General features: G+C 43.9%; 1 protein-coding gene and 1 long non-coding RNA gene across 6 annotated transcripts in view; one reads left to right on the forward strand and one right to left on the reverse strand.

The window, feature by feature from the left end:
* Positions 1-7,932, reverse strand: part of LOC141074830 (uncharacterized) — a 32,387-nt gene extending 24,455 nt beyond the window's left edge. Inside the window, exons 1-2 of the long non-coding RNA XR_012227216.1 lie at positions 7,781-7,932; positions 5,889-5,915 (exon numbers count right to left, since the gene is read on the reverse strand). This is a non-coding gene — a long non-coding RNA (uncharacterized lncRNA). The remainder of the gene's footprint in view (positions 1-5,888; positions 5,916-7,780) is intronic.
* Positions 7,933-7,998: 66 nt separating this feature from the next.
* Positions 7,999-14,046, forward strand: part of KDM3A (lysine demethylase 3A) — a 32,727-nt gene continuing 26,679 nt past the window's right edge. The window contains exons 1-3 of one of the 5 annotated variants that reach the window (XM_073562078.1): positions 8,016-8,131; positions 8,408-8,597; positions 9,002-9,180. In XM_073562078.1, the coding sequence (XP_073418179.1) occupies positions 9,010-9,180 (171 nt within the window). In that variant the 5' untranslated portion in view covers positions 8,016-8,131; positions 8,408-8,597; positions 9,002-9,009. Of the gene's footprint in view, positions 8,132-8,191; positions 8,326-8,407; positions 8,598-9,001; positions 9,181-14,046 lie in introns of those variants that run through there. The other 4 variants (XM_073562079.1, XM_073562080.1, XM_073562082.1 and 1 more) reach the window with 4 other exon arrangements.

The following is a 14,046-nucleotide window of genomic DNA, read 5'->3' on the forward strand; positions in this document are numbered from 1 at the left end:
ATTGCAGATACCTGTGCAAATTAGTTTGGCAGGTGTGTCCAAATAAAGGCAAGACTACTTAAGAAGGCTGTTCCACATTATTAAGCAGCCTACATTTTTTGCCAAAATGGGAAAGAAAAAGGATGTGTCGGCTGCTGAGAAGCAACAAATTGTGGAGTACTTAGGTCAAGGCATGACTACAATCAACATTGCCAAGACACTTCATCGTGATCATCGCACAATCAAGAAGTATGTAGCTGATTCCCAGCACACATGTGTGCGTGCTGATAAGGAGAAATTGAAGACTCTTTCCAACAGGCAATTGCGTCAGGTTAAAAGAGCAGCTGCAAAAATGCCTTGTCATAGCAGCAGAAAAGTTTTTGAAGCTGCTGGTGCCTCCAACGTCCACCGAACAACAAGATGCAGGGTCCTTCAGAGGTTTGCAGCTGTGCGTAAGCCATCCTGTCGACCACCTCTATCCACTGCACACAAGCAGAAACGGCTCCAGTGGGCCAAACGATACATGAAGACTGACTTCCAAACTGTTTTGTTCACCGATGAGTGCCGTGCAATGCTCGATGGTCCAGATGGATGGAGTGGAGGATGGCTGGTTGTTGGACACCCCATGAAAACATGGCTAAGGCGCCAACAAGGAGGAGGTGGAGTAATGTTTTGGGCTGGAATCATGGGGAGAGATTGTCGGCCCCTTTAGGATCCCTGAAGGGGTAAAGATGAACTCCATAATCTATGTGGAGTTTCTAAAACAGCACTTCCTGCCATGGTTCAAGAGGAAGAACCATGCTTTCCGCAGCAAGATCATTTTCATGCATGATAATGCACTGTCTCATGCTACAAATAACACATCTGCATCTCTGGCTGCTATGGGCATAAAAGAGGACAAACTTATGGTGTGGCCACCATCTTCCCCTGACCTCAACCCCATTGAGAACCTCTGGAGCATCATCAAAAGGAGTGTCTATGATGGCGGGAGGCAGTTCACATCTAAGCAACAGCTCTGGGAGGATATTCTATCCACGTGCAAAACAATTGAAGCACAAACCATCCAAAAACTGACAAATTCAATGGAGGAGAGAGTTCAGAAGCTTCTTTCGAGCAAGGGGTCCTATGTGCAAATGTAACATCACCTAGAATAAAGTTTTGACTTGAAAACTGTTTGATTTCATTTTGTAATAAGCTGATAATGCTTATAATTTCACAATTGACCATTTTTTTGTTCAAAATAAAAATAAAAAGGTTGAAAACTCTGCTGTGCATAATAATTTGGAACATGCATTTTGAGTGTTTATTATTTTTAAAAATATTCTGTTTTCATGGGCAGTTTGTTCAAAAACATTGCAATTATACTAGAATATTAGATGACTGGAAAATAACAATGACTGCAATTCATATAGGTAATTTAGAAAAAATATGAGGAAATATTTTTTGCATAATAATTTGGAACACAGTGTAGTCTTTTTGATTGCGTTTTATTCCACTTTTTGTTTGGCGTGACGATGAAAAAGTTTCATTTCTTGCCTTTTTTTACGTTCTTAACTGAAGGGGTTAACTAGTAGGACAGTTTTATAGCCCGGGTCATTCCAGACATGGCGATAACAAATATGTGTAATTTTGTTTTCTATTATTTTTATTTATGGGTACAATATATATTTTATTTATTATTATTTTGTGATTTTTAATTTTGACAATTTCTAACAAACTTTTTTTTATTAAGTCCCTCTATGGGAATTTCACTTTCTGCAGTTTGATAGCAGTTATAAGATGTAGCAATGCAGTAGCATTGCCATACCTTATAACTTGTCAACCCTGCTGAAACAATTGAGTTAGATCATGCACTGTGTATGATCTACCAGATGACCCAGCTGTCATTATGACGACACGGGGTTACCATGGCAACGATCGGGCCCCTGCGATGATGTTGCGGGGGTTCCCTCTCTCTGCATGCCTGCTATATGCTGTGAACACTAGTGATCGCAGTATTTAAGGGGGCTAAGTACAGAGAGCGGTGTGGGCATTGCTCCTGCACCATGTGCCAGAATCAGCTGACACCCGGCGGTGTTTGATCATGAACAGTCTCTGTACACGCAAAACTGCCAAGACGTATCCATGCGTTCAAGGTAAGTACCTAGCAACTTGGACGTATGGATATGTCCAAGGTCGGGAAGGGGTTCTTCATCAAAATGTTAGGTGACCATAAAATAATAAAGCCTATATTCCCCTCTCATGCCAGCACCGTTTCCGTGGTGTCAGCACTCACTCTCCCGGGGCTCTCATTCAGTGTTGTGACATCGGCTCCCTATCAGCTGAAGTCCAGGCTGCAGCTAATCTTGAACTTCCACTTCATGTTCTATTTGTCCAAAGGCGGGGACAGTGACGACAGCGTTGAGCCTCTCTGACCTTTCCAGGCGCCTGTGCCCTACCGGAATATGCTCTGCCCTCAACAGGGCAGATAAGTACACCTGCGCAGGAGCCATGAAGCAAGCAGGAGGACGGCATCCCAAGAAGATGGGAGGCGCCGGACCCGGACCTGCCATACCCATCAGACCGGACCGCCCCCCTCACCCGGTGAGTATATTAAAACTTATTTTTCTTACCTTTCAGGGCGGAACGGAGCATTATAGAATGCTGTAGATAAGCCCAGAAAGGAGGTGGCCACATCTTATAGCGGCCAAAACTGCTGACAGGTTCCCTTTAAGTTTCTATTTTTTTATTTATCTAATGTGAAATTTTAAAAAATTTAAGCAAATTATAATATTTTACCACATTAAGAAATTATTTATAATACAGTTGTGGCCAAAAGTACTGACACCCCTGCAATTCTGTCAGATAATACTCAGTTTCTTCCTGAAAATGATTGCAAACACAAATTCTTTGGTATTATTATCTTCATTTAATTTGTCTTAAATGAAAAAACTCAAAAGAGAATGAAGCAAAAAGCAAAACATTGATCATTTCACACAAAACTCCAAAAATGGGCCAGACAAAAGTATTGGCACCCTTAGCCTAATACTTGGTTGCACAACCTTTAGCCAAAATAACTGCGACCAACCGCTTCCGGTAACCATCAATGAGTTTCTTACAATGCTCTGCTGGAATTTTAGACCATTCTTCTTTGGCAAACTGCTCCAGGTCCCTGATATTTGAAGGGTGCCTTCTCCAAACTGCCATTTTTAGATCTCTCCACAGGTGTTCTATGGGATTTAGGTCTGGACTCATTGCTGGCCACCTTAGAAGTCTCCAGTGCTTTCTCTCAAACCATTTTCTAGTGCTTTTTGAAGTGTGTTTTGGGTCATTGTCCTGCTGGAAGACTCATGACCTCTGAGGGAGACACAGCTTTCTCACACTGGGCCCTACATTATGCTGCAAAATTTGTTGGTAGTCTTCAGACTTCATAACGCCATGCACACGGTCAAGCAGTCCAGTGCCAGAGGCAGCAAAGCAACCCCAAAACATCAGGGAACCTCCGCCATGTTTGACAGTAGGGACTGTGTTCTTTTCTTTGAATGCCTCTTTTTTTCTCCTGTAAACTCTATGTTGATGCCTTTGCCCAAAAAGCTCTACTTTTGTCTCATATGACTAGAGAACATTCTTCCAAAAAGTTTTAGGCTTTTTCAGGTAAGTTTTGGCAAACTCCAGCCTGGCTTTTTATGTCTCGGGGTAAGAAGTGGGGTCTTCCTGGGTCTCCTACCATACAGTCCCTTTTCATTCAGATGCCGACGGATAGTACGGGTTGACACTGTTGTACCCTCGGACTGCAGGGCAGCTTGAACTTGTTTGGATGTTAGTCGAGGTTCTTTATCCAACATCCGCACAGTCTTGCATTGAAATCTCTTGTCAATTTTTCTTTTCCGTCCACATCTAGGGAGGTTAGCCACAGTGCCATGGTCTTTAAACTTCTTGATGACACTGCGCACGGTAGACACAGGAACATTCAGGTCTTTGGAGATGGACTTGTAGCCTTGAGATTGCTCATGCTTCCTCACAATTTGGTTTCTCAAGTCCTCAGACAGTTCTTTGGTCTTCTTTCTTTTCTCCATGCTCAATGTGGTACACACAAGGACACAGGACAGAGGTTGAGTCAACTTTAATCCATGTCAACTGGCTGCAAGTGTGATTTAGTTATTGCCAACACCTGTTAGGTGCCACAGGTAAGTTACAGGTGCTGTTAATTACACAAATTAGAGAAGCATCACATGATTTTTAGAACAGTGACAATACTTTTGTCCACCCTCTTTTTTATGTTTGGTGTGGAATTATATCCAATTTGGCTTTAGGACAATTCTTTTTGTGTTTTTTCATTTAAGACAAATTAAATGAAGATAATAATACCAAAGAATTTGTGTTTGCAATCATTTTCAGGAAGAAACTGAGTATTATCTGACAGAATTGCAGGGGTGTCAATACTTTTGGCCACAACTGTAACTGAAGGGAAGGCTTTGCCAAACCTGACCTACATTGTAAGTAAATGGAAACTCTGGAAGATTCACCTCATTTGATGTGGATTTTACATGAAATGCTTGTGGATAACTTACATGTCTTGTACTACTGTTTGCAGAACGATTGATGCTTTTTTTCTATTTTTTTTTTAAATTATACTTAATAATATCTGTACATTTTTTAATTGGTTTCAAATTTTAAAATAAAAAATAATATATAACCTTACCTCAATGTTATTATATTATGTATATCTAATTATTATAATTGTTAAATTAAATTGGTTCTTATTCTTAATGTGTAAATATATATTCACATTACATATATATAAATATATATATATATATATATACTTTATTTATATGAACCTGATGGTATTTCAGTTTTAAGCTGTTTTTAACAAACTCAAAAGTTAAAAATTTATATAAAATTTTAATCTTTAAGTCAAATAACATATTTAGTATTAGCAAATTGGTATATTTGTGGGATTCCTCATATTTTTTGCTTAAATATATAAAGGCTTTTCGCTTTATAAGCATATATAAACGATAAGTAAAAATTAGATTCTTAACTTTAACGAATTAGCTAATAAAATGTGAATTTAATCAATTTTGGAGAATTTTCCAGTCAGATGTGAGACATAAAGCTTGGACTAAATGTCTTCATTAGTTAACTTCGTTACTCAAGATCGATATGAGGCTCGGTCTGGATGGAGAAAATTCATCGTCCATATATAATGCCCGGATTGGTTCGTGAGACTAGAGCCTAGCATAGGTATTAAGGGCTCAGACCAGATTGAAGGGGTTAATTTGACACCCCTATGTTCAACCATTATTTTCTTGGCTCCAGTCATTGCACAGTGTATGTGTGTTGACATTCCAGATCTGCATACGGTTTCCATCCGGCCAATGCTGGAGTTGATTGGTGGGGTGGAGTCCCAAGTATCGAACTCCTACTGATTTTAATAAGTGATCAATCCTAAGGACGTGACAAGTAGTGGAGAACCCCTTTAAATCTTTAATGACTGATCAGCCTTATTATAAATGATCGACAGGTGAACGATCATTCCGCCAATGCAGGGACCCACATTTTGCCCATTGCAATGGTTGAAAGCAGCAAAACTCAGCCAAGTAATGGTCTTTATAAACAGACAAAAATTTGGGTGTTTTAAGCAAAATTTCCAAGACGGACGACTTCTATTAAGCGAATGACAGGGGGCAAGGAAATAAGTTGGCAACATCAATTCTCATTAACTTTGGTCTAATGTTCATGGACACCTTTAGAATATGTAATAAAAAATATGTAAAATGATAGGGTCGTTCAAACCAATATGATTAAATAATATAAAAAAGTAAAAATGTATGTAGTTAATAAAGTTCTGAAATAAAAGTTAATTATAAAAATAGTACTATTTATAATATTAAACAAAATACGTAAAATTATAGGGTCGTACTTACCTGTGAATCCAACTTTATTGAGCTACACTGTAAAAATATATTAAACAATATATAAAAAATGAAAACATTTACGTACTTAATAAAACTGCAAAATAAAAATTATAAAAATTGTATTATTTATAGTTAAAAAACTAATTAAAATTATAGGGTCGTTAGTACTGACAAACCAAACTTTATTGAGCTATACTGTAAACATGTATTAAATATAAAAATGTACATAGTTAATAAAATTATAAAATAAGTCAATTATAACATTTTTTATTACTTATAATATCAATTTTGAAATTCTAGAACTTTTGTCATCCCATCGGTGCCACCTATGTAAAAAAAAATTCAGGAAAAAAATACAGAAACTTGGCGAAAACCCGATAAAGTCGCAGATGTTGGCGTCTTTCTTATCAAGGATCCGCCATTTCTGTAATTTTATTTATTCTTTTCTGACAGAAATACAATCTAGAACAACAAATGTTATCTAACAAATAACCTTCAGAGGTCTTTTTTTTGTAAATTGTAATTTTCACCTCTTCTGAGGTAATTTCTATGTAAATTGTAATTTACTCCTCTTCTGAGGTAATTTTTTTTTTATAAAGGGGTCATTTTTAACTCTCCTGAGGCAATTTTTTATTTAAATTGTATTTTTCCCCTCTTCTGAGATACTTTTTTTGTAAATTGTAATTTTCCCCTCTTCTGAGGTAATTTTTCTATAAAGTGTAATTTTACCCTTTTATGGGTAATTTTTTTGGTACATTGTTATTTTCCCCTCTTCATGGCTAATTTTTGTTATAAAGTGTAATTTTCCCTTTTATGGGGTAATTAGTTTTTGTAAATTATTTTCCCCTCTTCTAGGCTAAAGGGTAATTTTCCCCTTTTCTAGGGTTTTTTTTAAATAAAGTGTAGTTTTCCCCTCTTCTGAGGTAATTTTTCTATAAAGTGTAATTTTACTCTTTTATGGGTAATTTTTGTTGTACATTGTTATTTTCCCCTCTTCTGGGCTAATTTTTGCTATAAAGTGTAATTTTCCCCTTTTCTATGGTATTTTTTTTGTAAATTGTAATTTTCCCCTCTTCTGAGGTAATTTTTCTATAATGTGTAATTTTACCTTTTTATGGGATTTTTTTGTACATTATTTTCCCCTCTTCATGGCTAATTTTTGTTATAAAGTGTAATTTTCCCCTTTTCTATGGTATTTTTTTTTTGTACATTGTAATGTTCCCCTGTTCTGAGGTAATTTTTCTATAAAATGTAATTTTACCCCTTTATGGGGTAATTTTTTTTGTCAATTATTTTCCCCTCTTCTAGGCTAAAGTATAAATTTTCCCCTTTTCTAGGGTATTTTCTTAGCGTAATTTCCCCTCTCCTGAGGTAATTTTTCTATAAAATATAATTTTACCCTTTGATGGGGCAATTTTTGTTATAAATTATTTTCACCTCTTCTGAGCCAATTAAAAAAAAGTGACTAATTACTTCCACATTTCCATATCGTAACTGTAAATCTGACCCCAACTTGACCATAAATGATCTTTATTCAATAGATACATTTTGTCCACCATCGGTAAACTGACTTGTGCTTTCTGCATTGTAGCCAGTGACTCATTTAGCAAACTCCTGTCTTTAATTTCCATTTCCCGTCATTAATAATGACTATTTAGTGGGAAAACCGAGCAGAAAGCCCGCCTTTTTCCAGTCAGAACCATCGCACAATGAGCGGTGGGTGGGCTATGCCCAAACCGCCCGCCATTACGAGTCAACTCAACTAGTGGAGAGAGCACAAAATGGCCGCCAACGTGTAGCTCCCGCCCTCCAAGCCGCGCCACTCGGGGAGACAAAGCCTCGCGGCGGTGCGGGGGTTGGACGAGTCCAATAGGCAGCGCTCGGGGGGGTCAGGGACGTACCGAGAAATCGCGCCTCTAGCTCCGCCGTTACTTATTGACTTCTTGCTCTATTTGTTTTTGCCCAACGCGTCGAACGAACCAAGATGGCAGCCAAGAAAACAAGGCGCAGCCTCGCTTTGGCTATGACATGACTAATGGGATCGTTCCGAAAACCCTCCCCCCGGCACCAGCTGCCTTCCTGCCCCACCCCCTCCTTTAGACACTTTCTCCCCGCTGCGGATGCAGAGAGCTGCACGTAGTCCATGCCTTTAGTAAGCCAAACCCGCTTCTTCCGCCGACCGGAACTATTTCCCCACTTTGCCGTCGCCGAGTAGCCGCTCTTCTACATCTTCCCGTGTGTTTCTTACTTCGGTAACCGATAATCCTTTAAACCGTTTGTCTCCTACTCTATAAACCCGTTGTTAGTCTGTGGGCGGATGGCGGACTTTTTCGTGTCTACGGTGGCGGATGGATACGTAAAATAGTCGCTGTGATCCCCTTTGCTGTGAGGGATTGCTCTAAGTTGAAAGTGGAAGGGGAGGAGCTACGGGCGCTTGGCAACTCAGGTTTGATCGACAGACTCACTACACCAATGGTTCGCTAGTACACTGCATCTCAGCCCGCCCCTATCTCCTCTTCCTCCAATAGGTGCTGGAGGGGCGTGGTTTGCAGGGTCGCGTGCAGTGTTTGTCCTCCTCTCCTGCATAGTAGTGTCCTGGCCGGAGCGAAGAGCAGGGGGCAAGCAACAATAGATCGGGCGCTGACTGTTGCACGGCGCTGCTGCCTCTGCTATCGGTCACTGAGCGATCACCGGTGCATGACAGGGGCCCTAGTAACGGTGAGTACCAGGCGGTTCCCCGGGCGGCAGTAATGGCCGTGCTTGCTTGATAGTATGCGGGGTTTATCCTCCTTTCACCCCAGGCTAATTAGCATATATGGGGGGTCATTAGCATATATTATAATGAGGGTGGTCATTCTAGCATGGCGGGGATAGTCTGCCTCTGCACATATGCGTAGCCCGCTGCTTGCGCCAATTCTTTCCATTGCTAACGCGTATTTTGCGTCGTGACTTTTGTAAGTTTAGGGAGAGTGCGGCGCCTTTTGTGGTCTATTTAGGGTTAAAATTGTCCTTTTCGTTCCCTTATTTTGTCAATAAAGCTTGTATGGCGTGTTGTCCGCACACTTGCTCCACAAACCTTTTTTTTTTTTTTTTTTTAAATTTGTACTCTTTTACCCCTTTAGGTGTAACCATGCTGGTGCTAATGCACCAGGGGACGGTCCACGTGCTGGTGGGGCAGAGGTTCACCTGCGTTTTGGGGAGTAACCAGCAACTGGACGTAGCTCAGATCGAGGACTGGCCGTGGAGGAGCGGCATCATCCGGGCCGTGTCTCACAAAGACATCAACTGCGCCGAGCTGAAGGTAGGTGGCGTCCGCGGGTGACGCTGGCGGACGGTGCGCGTCTTATTATTACGCCGTAGTCGTCTTTGCTGCTGCATTATGTTTGAGGTTGGCCGGTGGCCGGTTTTTCAGTTGTGAGTGCGGCAGGGTCTGAGGCCGCGTCACACATCTGTCATATCGGGACCGGCTCAGTGTCCTCGTCTGGACTCTCGTTGCCCTATGAGACTTGACTACACCGTACTATGACCAAGAGTGTTGGAGGTGTGACACCAGCTGCCGATCCCGTAGTCCTCACACATGGTTCTGTTGTTGCCATTGACTGTCTTGTTGTCTACACCTGTGAATATCTTTTGTCATGAATCGTCCGGTGCAGTCTGAGATGGGGCCGCGGATCCTGAGCACCCCGCTCTGCCCTGACTTCTGTACTTTGTGTCCGGTCTTGGGACATGTCTTCATATTGTAGTGTTCAAGGTGAGGCTAATTTCCTGCTTTGAGGGCTCTAGTCTTCCCCCGAAGACTAACTGAGACTGGCTGCTTACTTGGGGATGTATAAAGCTTTCAGTTGGGGGTCATTAGACCAATGGCTGGGACCAGGAATGAGCGGATCACTTTGTGCAGCTTCAGCCTATGGTCCAGGTCAGTGCTTTTTGGCTGTGGACAGCAGCTTCCCGTTTCGGCATTTGATTCGCTAGCCCAACTTGACGTCATCAGTGTAAGCCGAGATCCTGGGATCCTGTAGTGTGTGGAAACTCGCAGAGCTCCTGACCACTAGCCTGGCGTCTCACCAGACGATCCGCTCATCTCTAGTTGGGACCTGCGTCCGTAACGCGCATGACCCTTACTACTGAAACTGACCAAAGTATTGCTTCTTGAAGCCATCTGTGTCCACAGGGCTGTGAGGGTCCGGGTGACTTGTCAGCTTTCTTTGTGTGGGTGGGCTTCACCATAACATGCATCGGTCTATAGTAAGAGCTTATTCCTTACACATACTCCGGCAGGCTGAGCCTATGCCATAGCGGTGTTCTCATCTCAGTCTTAAGATCTGCTCCAAGCATGGCTTGTGTTGTCATACCGGCAGCTCCCCGCGTGTCTTATTAGAGGTAGCAGCCCATTGCCGTCCTACTCTACAGAAAGGGCCAATGTCATAAAGCAACTCTGAGATGGGTTATACTGGGAGGTGAGAGGCGTCAACAATGGATGACCGAGTATCACACATCACATACTGATTAATAAGACCTGCGGGTCAAAGCACAAGAACTGGTGTCTGATGGAAGTCATGTAGGTTGCACCTCCTGTAAGGACTGGTGTCTGATGGAAGTCACTGGGTAGCACCTCCTGTAAGGACTGGTGTCTGATGGAGGGCACGTGGGCAGCACCTCCTGTAAGGACTGGTGTCTGATGGAGGGCACGTGGGCAGCACCTCCTGTAAGGACTGGTGTCTGATGGAGGGCACGTGGGCAGCACCTCCCGTAAGGGCTGGTGTCTGATGGAGGGCACGTGGGTAGCACCTCCTGTAAGGACTGGTGTCTGATGGAAGTCACTGGGCAGCACCTTCTGTAAGAATTGGTGTCTGATGGAGGTCACGTGGGTAGCACCTCCTGTACGGACTGGTGTTTGATGGAGGTCACTGGGCAGCACCTCCTGTAAGGACTGGTGTCTGATGGAGGGCACGTGGGCAGCACCTCCCGTAAGGACTGGTGTCTGATGGAGGGCATGTGGGCAGCACCTCCTGTAAGGACTGGTGTCTGATGGAGGGCACGTGGGCAGCACCTCCTGTAAGGACTGGTGTCTGATGGAGGGCACGTGGGCAGCACCTCCTGTAAGGACTGGTGTCTAATGGAGGGCACGTGGGCAGCACCTCCTGTAAGGACTGGTGTCTGATGGAGGGCACGTGGGCAGCACCTCCTGTAAGGACTGGTGTCTGATGGAGGGCACGTGGGCAGCACCTCCCGTAAGGGCTGGTGTCTGATGTAGGGCACGTGGGTAGCACCTCCTGTAAGGACTGGTGTCTGATGGAAGTCACTGGGCAGCACCTTCTGTAAGAATTGGTGTCTGATGGAGGTCACGTGGGTAGCACCTCCTGTACGGACTGGTGTTTGATGGAGGTCACTGGGCAGTACCTCCCGTAAGGACTGGTGTCTGATGGAGGGCACGTGGGCAGCACCTCCCGTAAGGACTGGTGTCTGATGGAGGGCACGTGGGCAGCACCTCCCGTAAGGACTGGTGTCTGATGGAGGGCACGTGGGCAGCACCTCCCGTAAGGACTGGTGTCTGATGGAGGGCACGTGGGCAGCACCTCCAGTAGTAGCGAGGAGTGCTAGATGATCCTGTTAAATTGTACAAATATAGAGCATATTGTTTTGTACGGTAGATCTGGCTTCTCGTTATCAGTGGACGGCCGCAGACTGCTTCTACCTATACGTTATGGAAGCCGCCGTCACCCCGACCTCCCATAGCTAGTATTGGACTCGATGGTCTAGGATGTAATGTGACTGAATATAGATGTATACTCGTGGCCAGGAGACTGATGCTGCCCTGGTGCAGAGGTAGAAACCCGCAGCCAACCAGAAGCTGAATCTCCTGTACAAGTGTTATAGGGGAGCGATTGTATATGAACGCCCCGGGGGTCTCCGTATACCCCTGTGTGTCTGGTGTGGGGCATGTACACGAATCTGTCCTTGCCCTATAGGACTTTATGCAGGATATAATGGAAGGTTCTTCCAATATCATTTCCATAATTCGTTGATGAAGATGAAGCACTGCTGTGGTATTATAGGGTCACGTCTCTCGGTAGTGGGGGTGATTTTGAGGATATTTGACATATAGCGCAAGGATTTACGGCTGCTGTTGACCTTGGTGGTCTTGTCATACTGATAAGTGCAAGGAAACGGCAAACTTATGAAAAGGAGAGGTAACGTCCTCCAAATCCAAATGATTGGCAGTACAGTGTCCGTTTACGACAAAATCGGATGGAGCCGTTTAGTGCGGTGTTGAGGGGGGGGTCTTCCCCAGCTTTGGGAACGCTTGCAGGTGATCGATGCTCATCTGGTGGCTGCTTCCCGTCTCCGTGCTGTTGCCTCCTCCCCAGCTGTCAGTCACTTCCTGTTTTGCTGGCCATGCTGTCTGTACGTGCTGTCGACTCTGCAGCACCAGAGTAGCGCTGTAAGTTTGGAACACCGTGCCAGTGTGGGCTCAGGGGGAGGAGGTTTTTTTTTTTTTTTTATTTATTTTTGGAGCAGACATGATTTATTGGGGGGGGGGGGGGGGGGGAATTGGCGGGCGAAGCATCTCCATGCAGCGCCCAGTCTTTGCTATGTGCCCGGCTCTTGGACGCACCATAGGGTTATTCGGTGCCATTGCTAGTCAGTTACAGGATCAGTCGTAAGCGGCGGCCAGAAACGAGTTCCATGTGTGCATTGGGTAGATGACGGCTCTTGGCTCCAGCACAGCTGCGGCCATACTTTACATGGCCGTGGCATCTATGTATCAGGCAGTGATTAATCCCTCGTGTTGCGCTGACGTCTCTTGTTTGTGTTGGTTTCTTCCTGTTTAGGTTCAGCCCATTTAATGGCTGCATCCACAATTTAAGGGTAATGATCGGCAATGTGGGCGTTCTCCGACCACCTCTGCCTACTGTAAGTGTTGGCACCATAGTGCACCCATTTTGTTGCTGGGCAGACAGAATTCTATTACTCATGTATTGTGACTACTGGGATCCCCTGGCTTTTTTGATGTTGCGTTTTCTGTTTTTAGACGCGCCTATGTCTCAGGCACATGGCTGGATTCACAGGCAGTTAGTAAACCATTGTCTTACCCATGAACATCCTTTGCTAGTGTGCTGCTGGGCGGCCGCTGCGCTCCCCACCCCCAGCTGGAATGCATTTGGAAGTTCCTCTGTGTACGTGCCGTCTGCCTTCCCCGGGAGGAGGGGGAATGCTTATGGAGAGTGTAAACTTGGGCTCAGCAGGAGGGGAGCGCCCGGCCAGCGTGTAGTAGTGACTCATGTTATATGAGGGGAGAGCCTCGGCTCATTCTGACATGACTGGATGTGACAGCGTGGGCTGGAGGGACGGGTTTCGTGGTTTTCTTTGATCAACGCATTTTGGAAAGTGCAAACGTGATATTATCAGAGAGCAATGTTGCTTGTGATCTTATGTGCCATGTTGTTGTCACCTGCTGATTTGTCTTTTTTTTTTTTTTTTCCCGTTATATCATTTATTTAGTTTATTAGTTATCACAAATCTTTAAGCTTTGTTAGCTTTTTAGTGGAAGCTTAACCCTAAGGAGGACGTCTTACATTTGGTGTCACATTTGCATACTCTCTGTTTATGTTTATACCCCGTAACTCCTCCCACAAGACGTCCCAGCCAGTCAAAGCCTTAGTTTCATTTTCAGCTCAATGTTCATTGGCTTATGGGAGAAGCCATGTGAACTATGCCATTGGATGCCCGTCTTGATTCTGTCTTGTTAATTCTGTCTTGTTACTAATTTCCACCATCTTCATGGATGTCTTGTAAATTGGAATTTTGATCATTGATTGGGGTTTAGTTGGTGTGGTTGTTTTTTGTTTTTAAACCATGTATCCTGTAGCGTTGAGGACGCCTACTGGTTTCTTCAGTCTTTGCCCTGGACCTAGTTGCAGGGGATGGTCCCAGTTGTCAGCCAGATTGTGGGAATGGGCCGGGAGGAGACGGGAATGTTTGCTGCTTGCATTGCAAATGACATACTATAAAAGGAGGCCATGCGAGGCTTTGTACTGTGCTAGTGATATGGACGGACGAGGAGGATTATTCTGGCAGCTGGGATCTTCAATAGGCTTATGTGCGGAGCCGAGAGCTTCATTCAGGATGGGCTATTTCCATATGGGATAATTGGGTAACAAAAGCG

This window comes from Dendrobates tinctorius, unplaced genomic scaffold (assembly GCF_039654945.1).
Source record: "Dendrobates tinctorius isolate UK_male_01 unplaced genomic scaffold, ASM3965494v1 ptg000334l, whole genome shotgun sequence".
In the NCBI taxonomy this organism is placed as follows: Eukaryota; Metazoa; Chordata; class Amphibia; order Anura; family Dendrobatidae; genus Dendrobates; species Dendrobates tinctorius.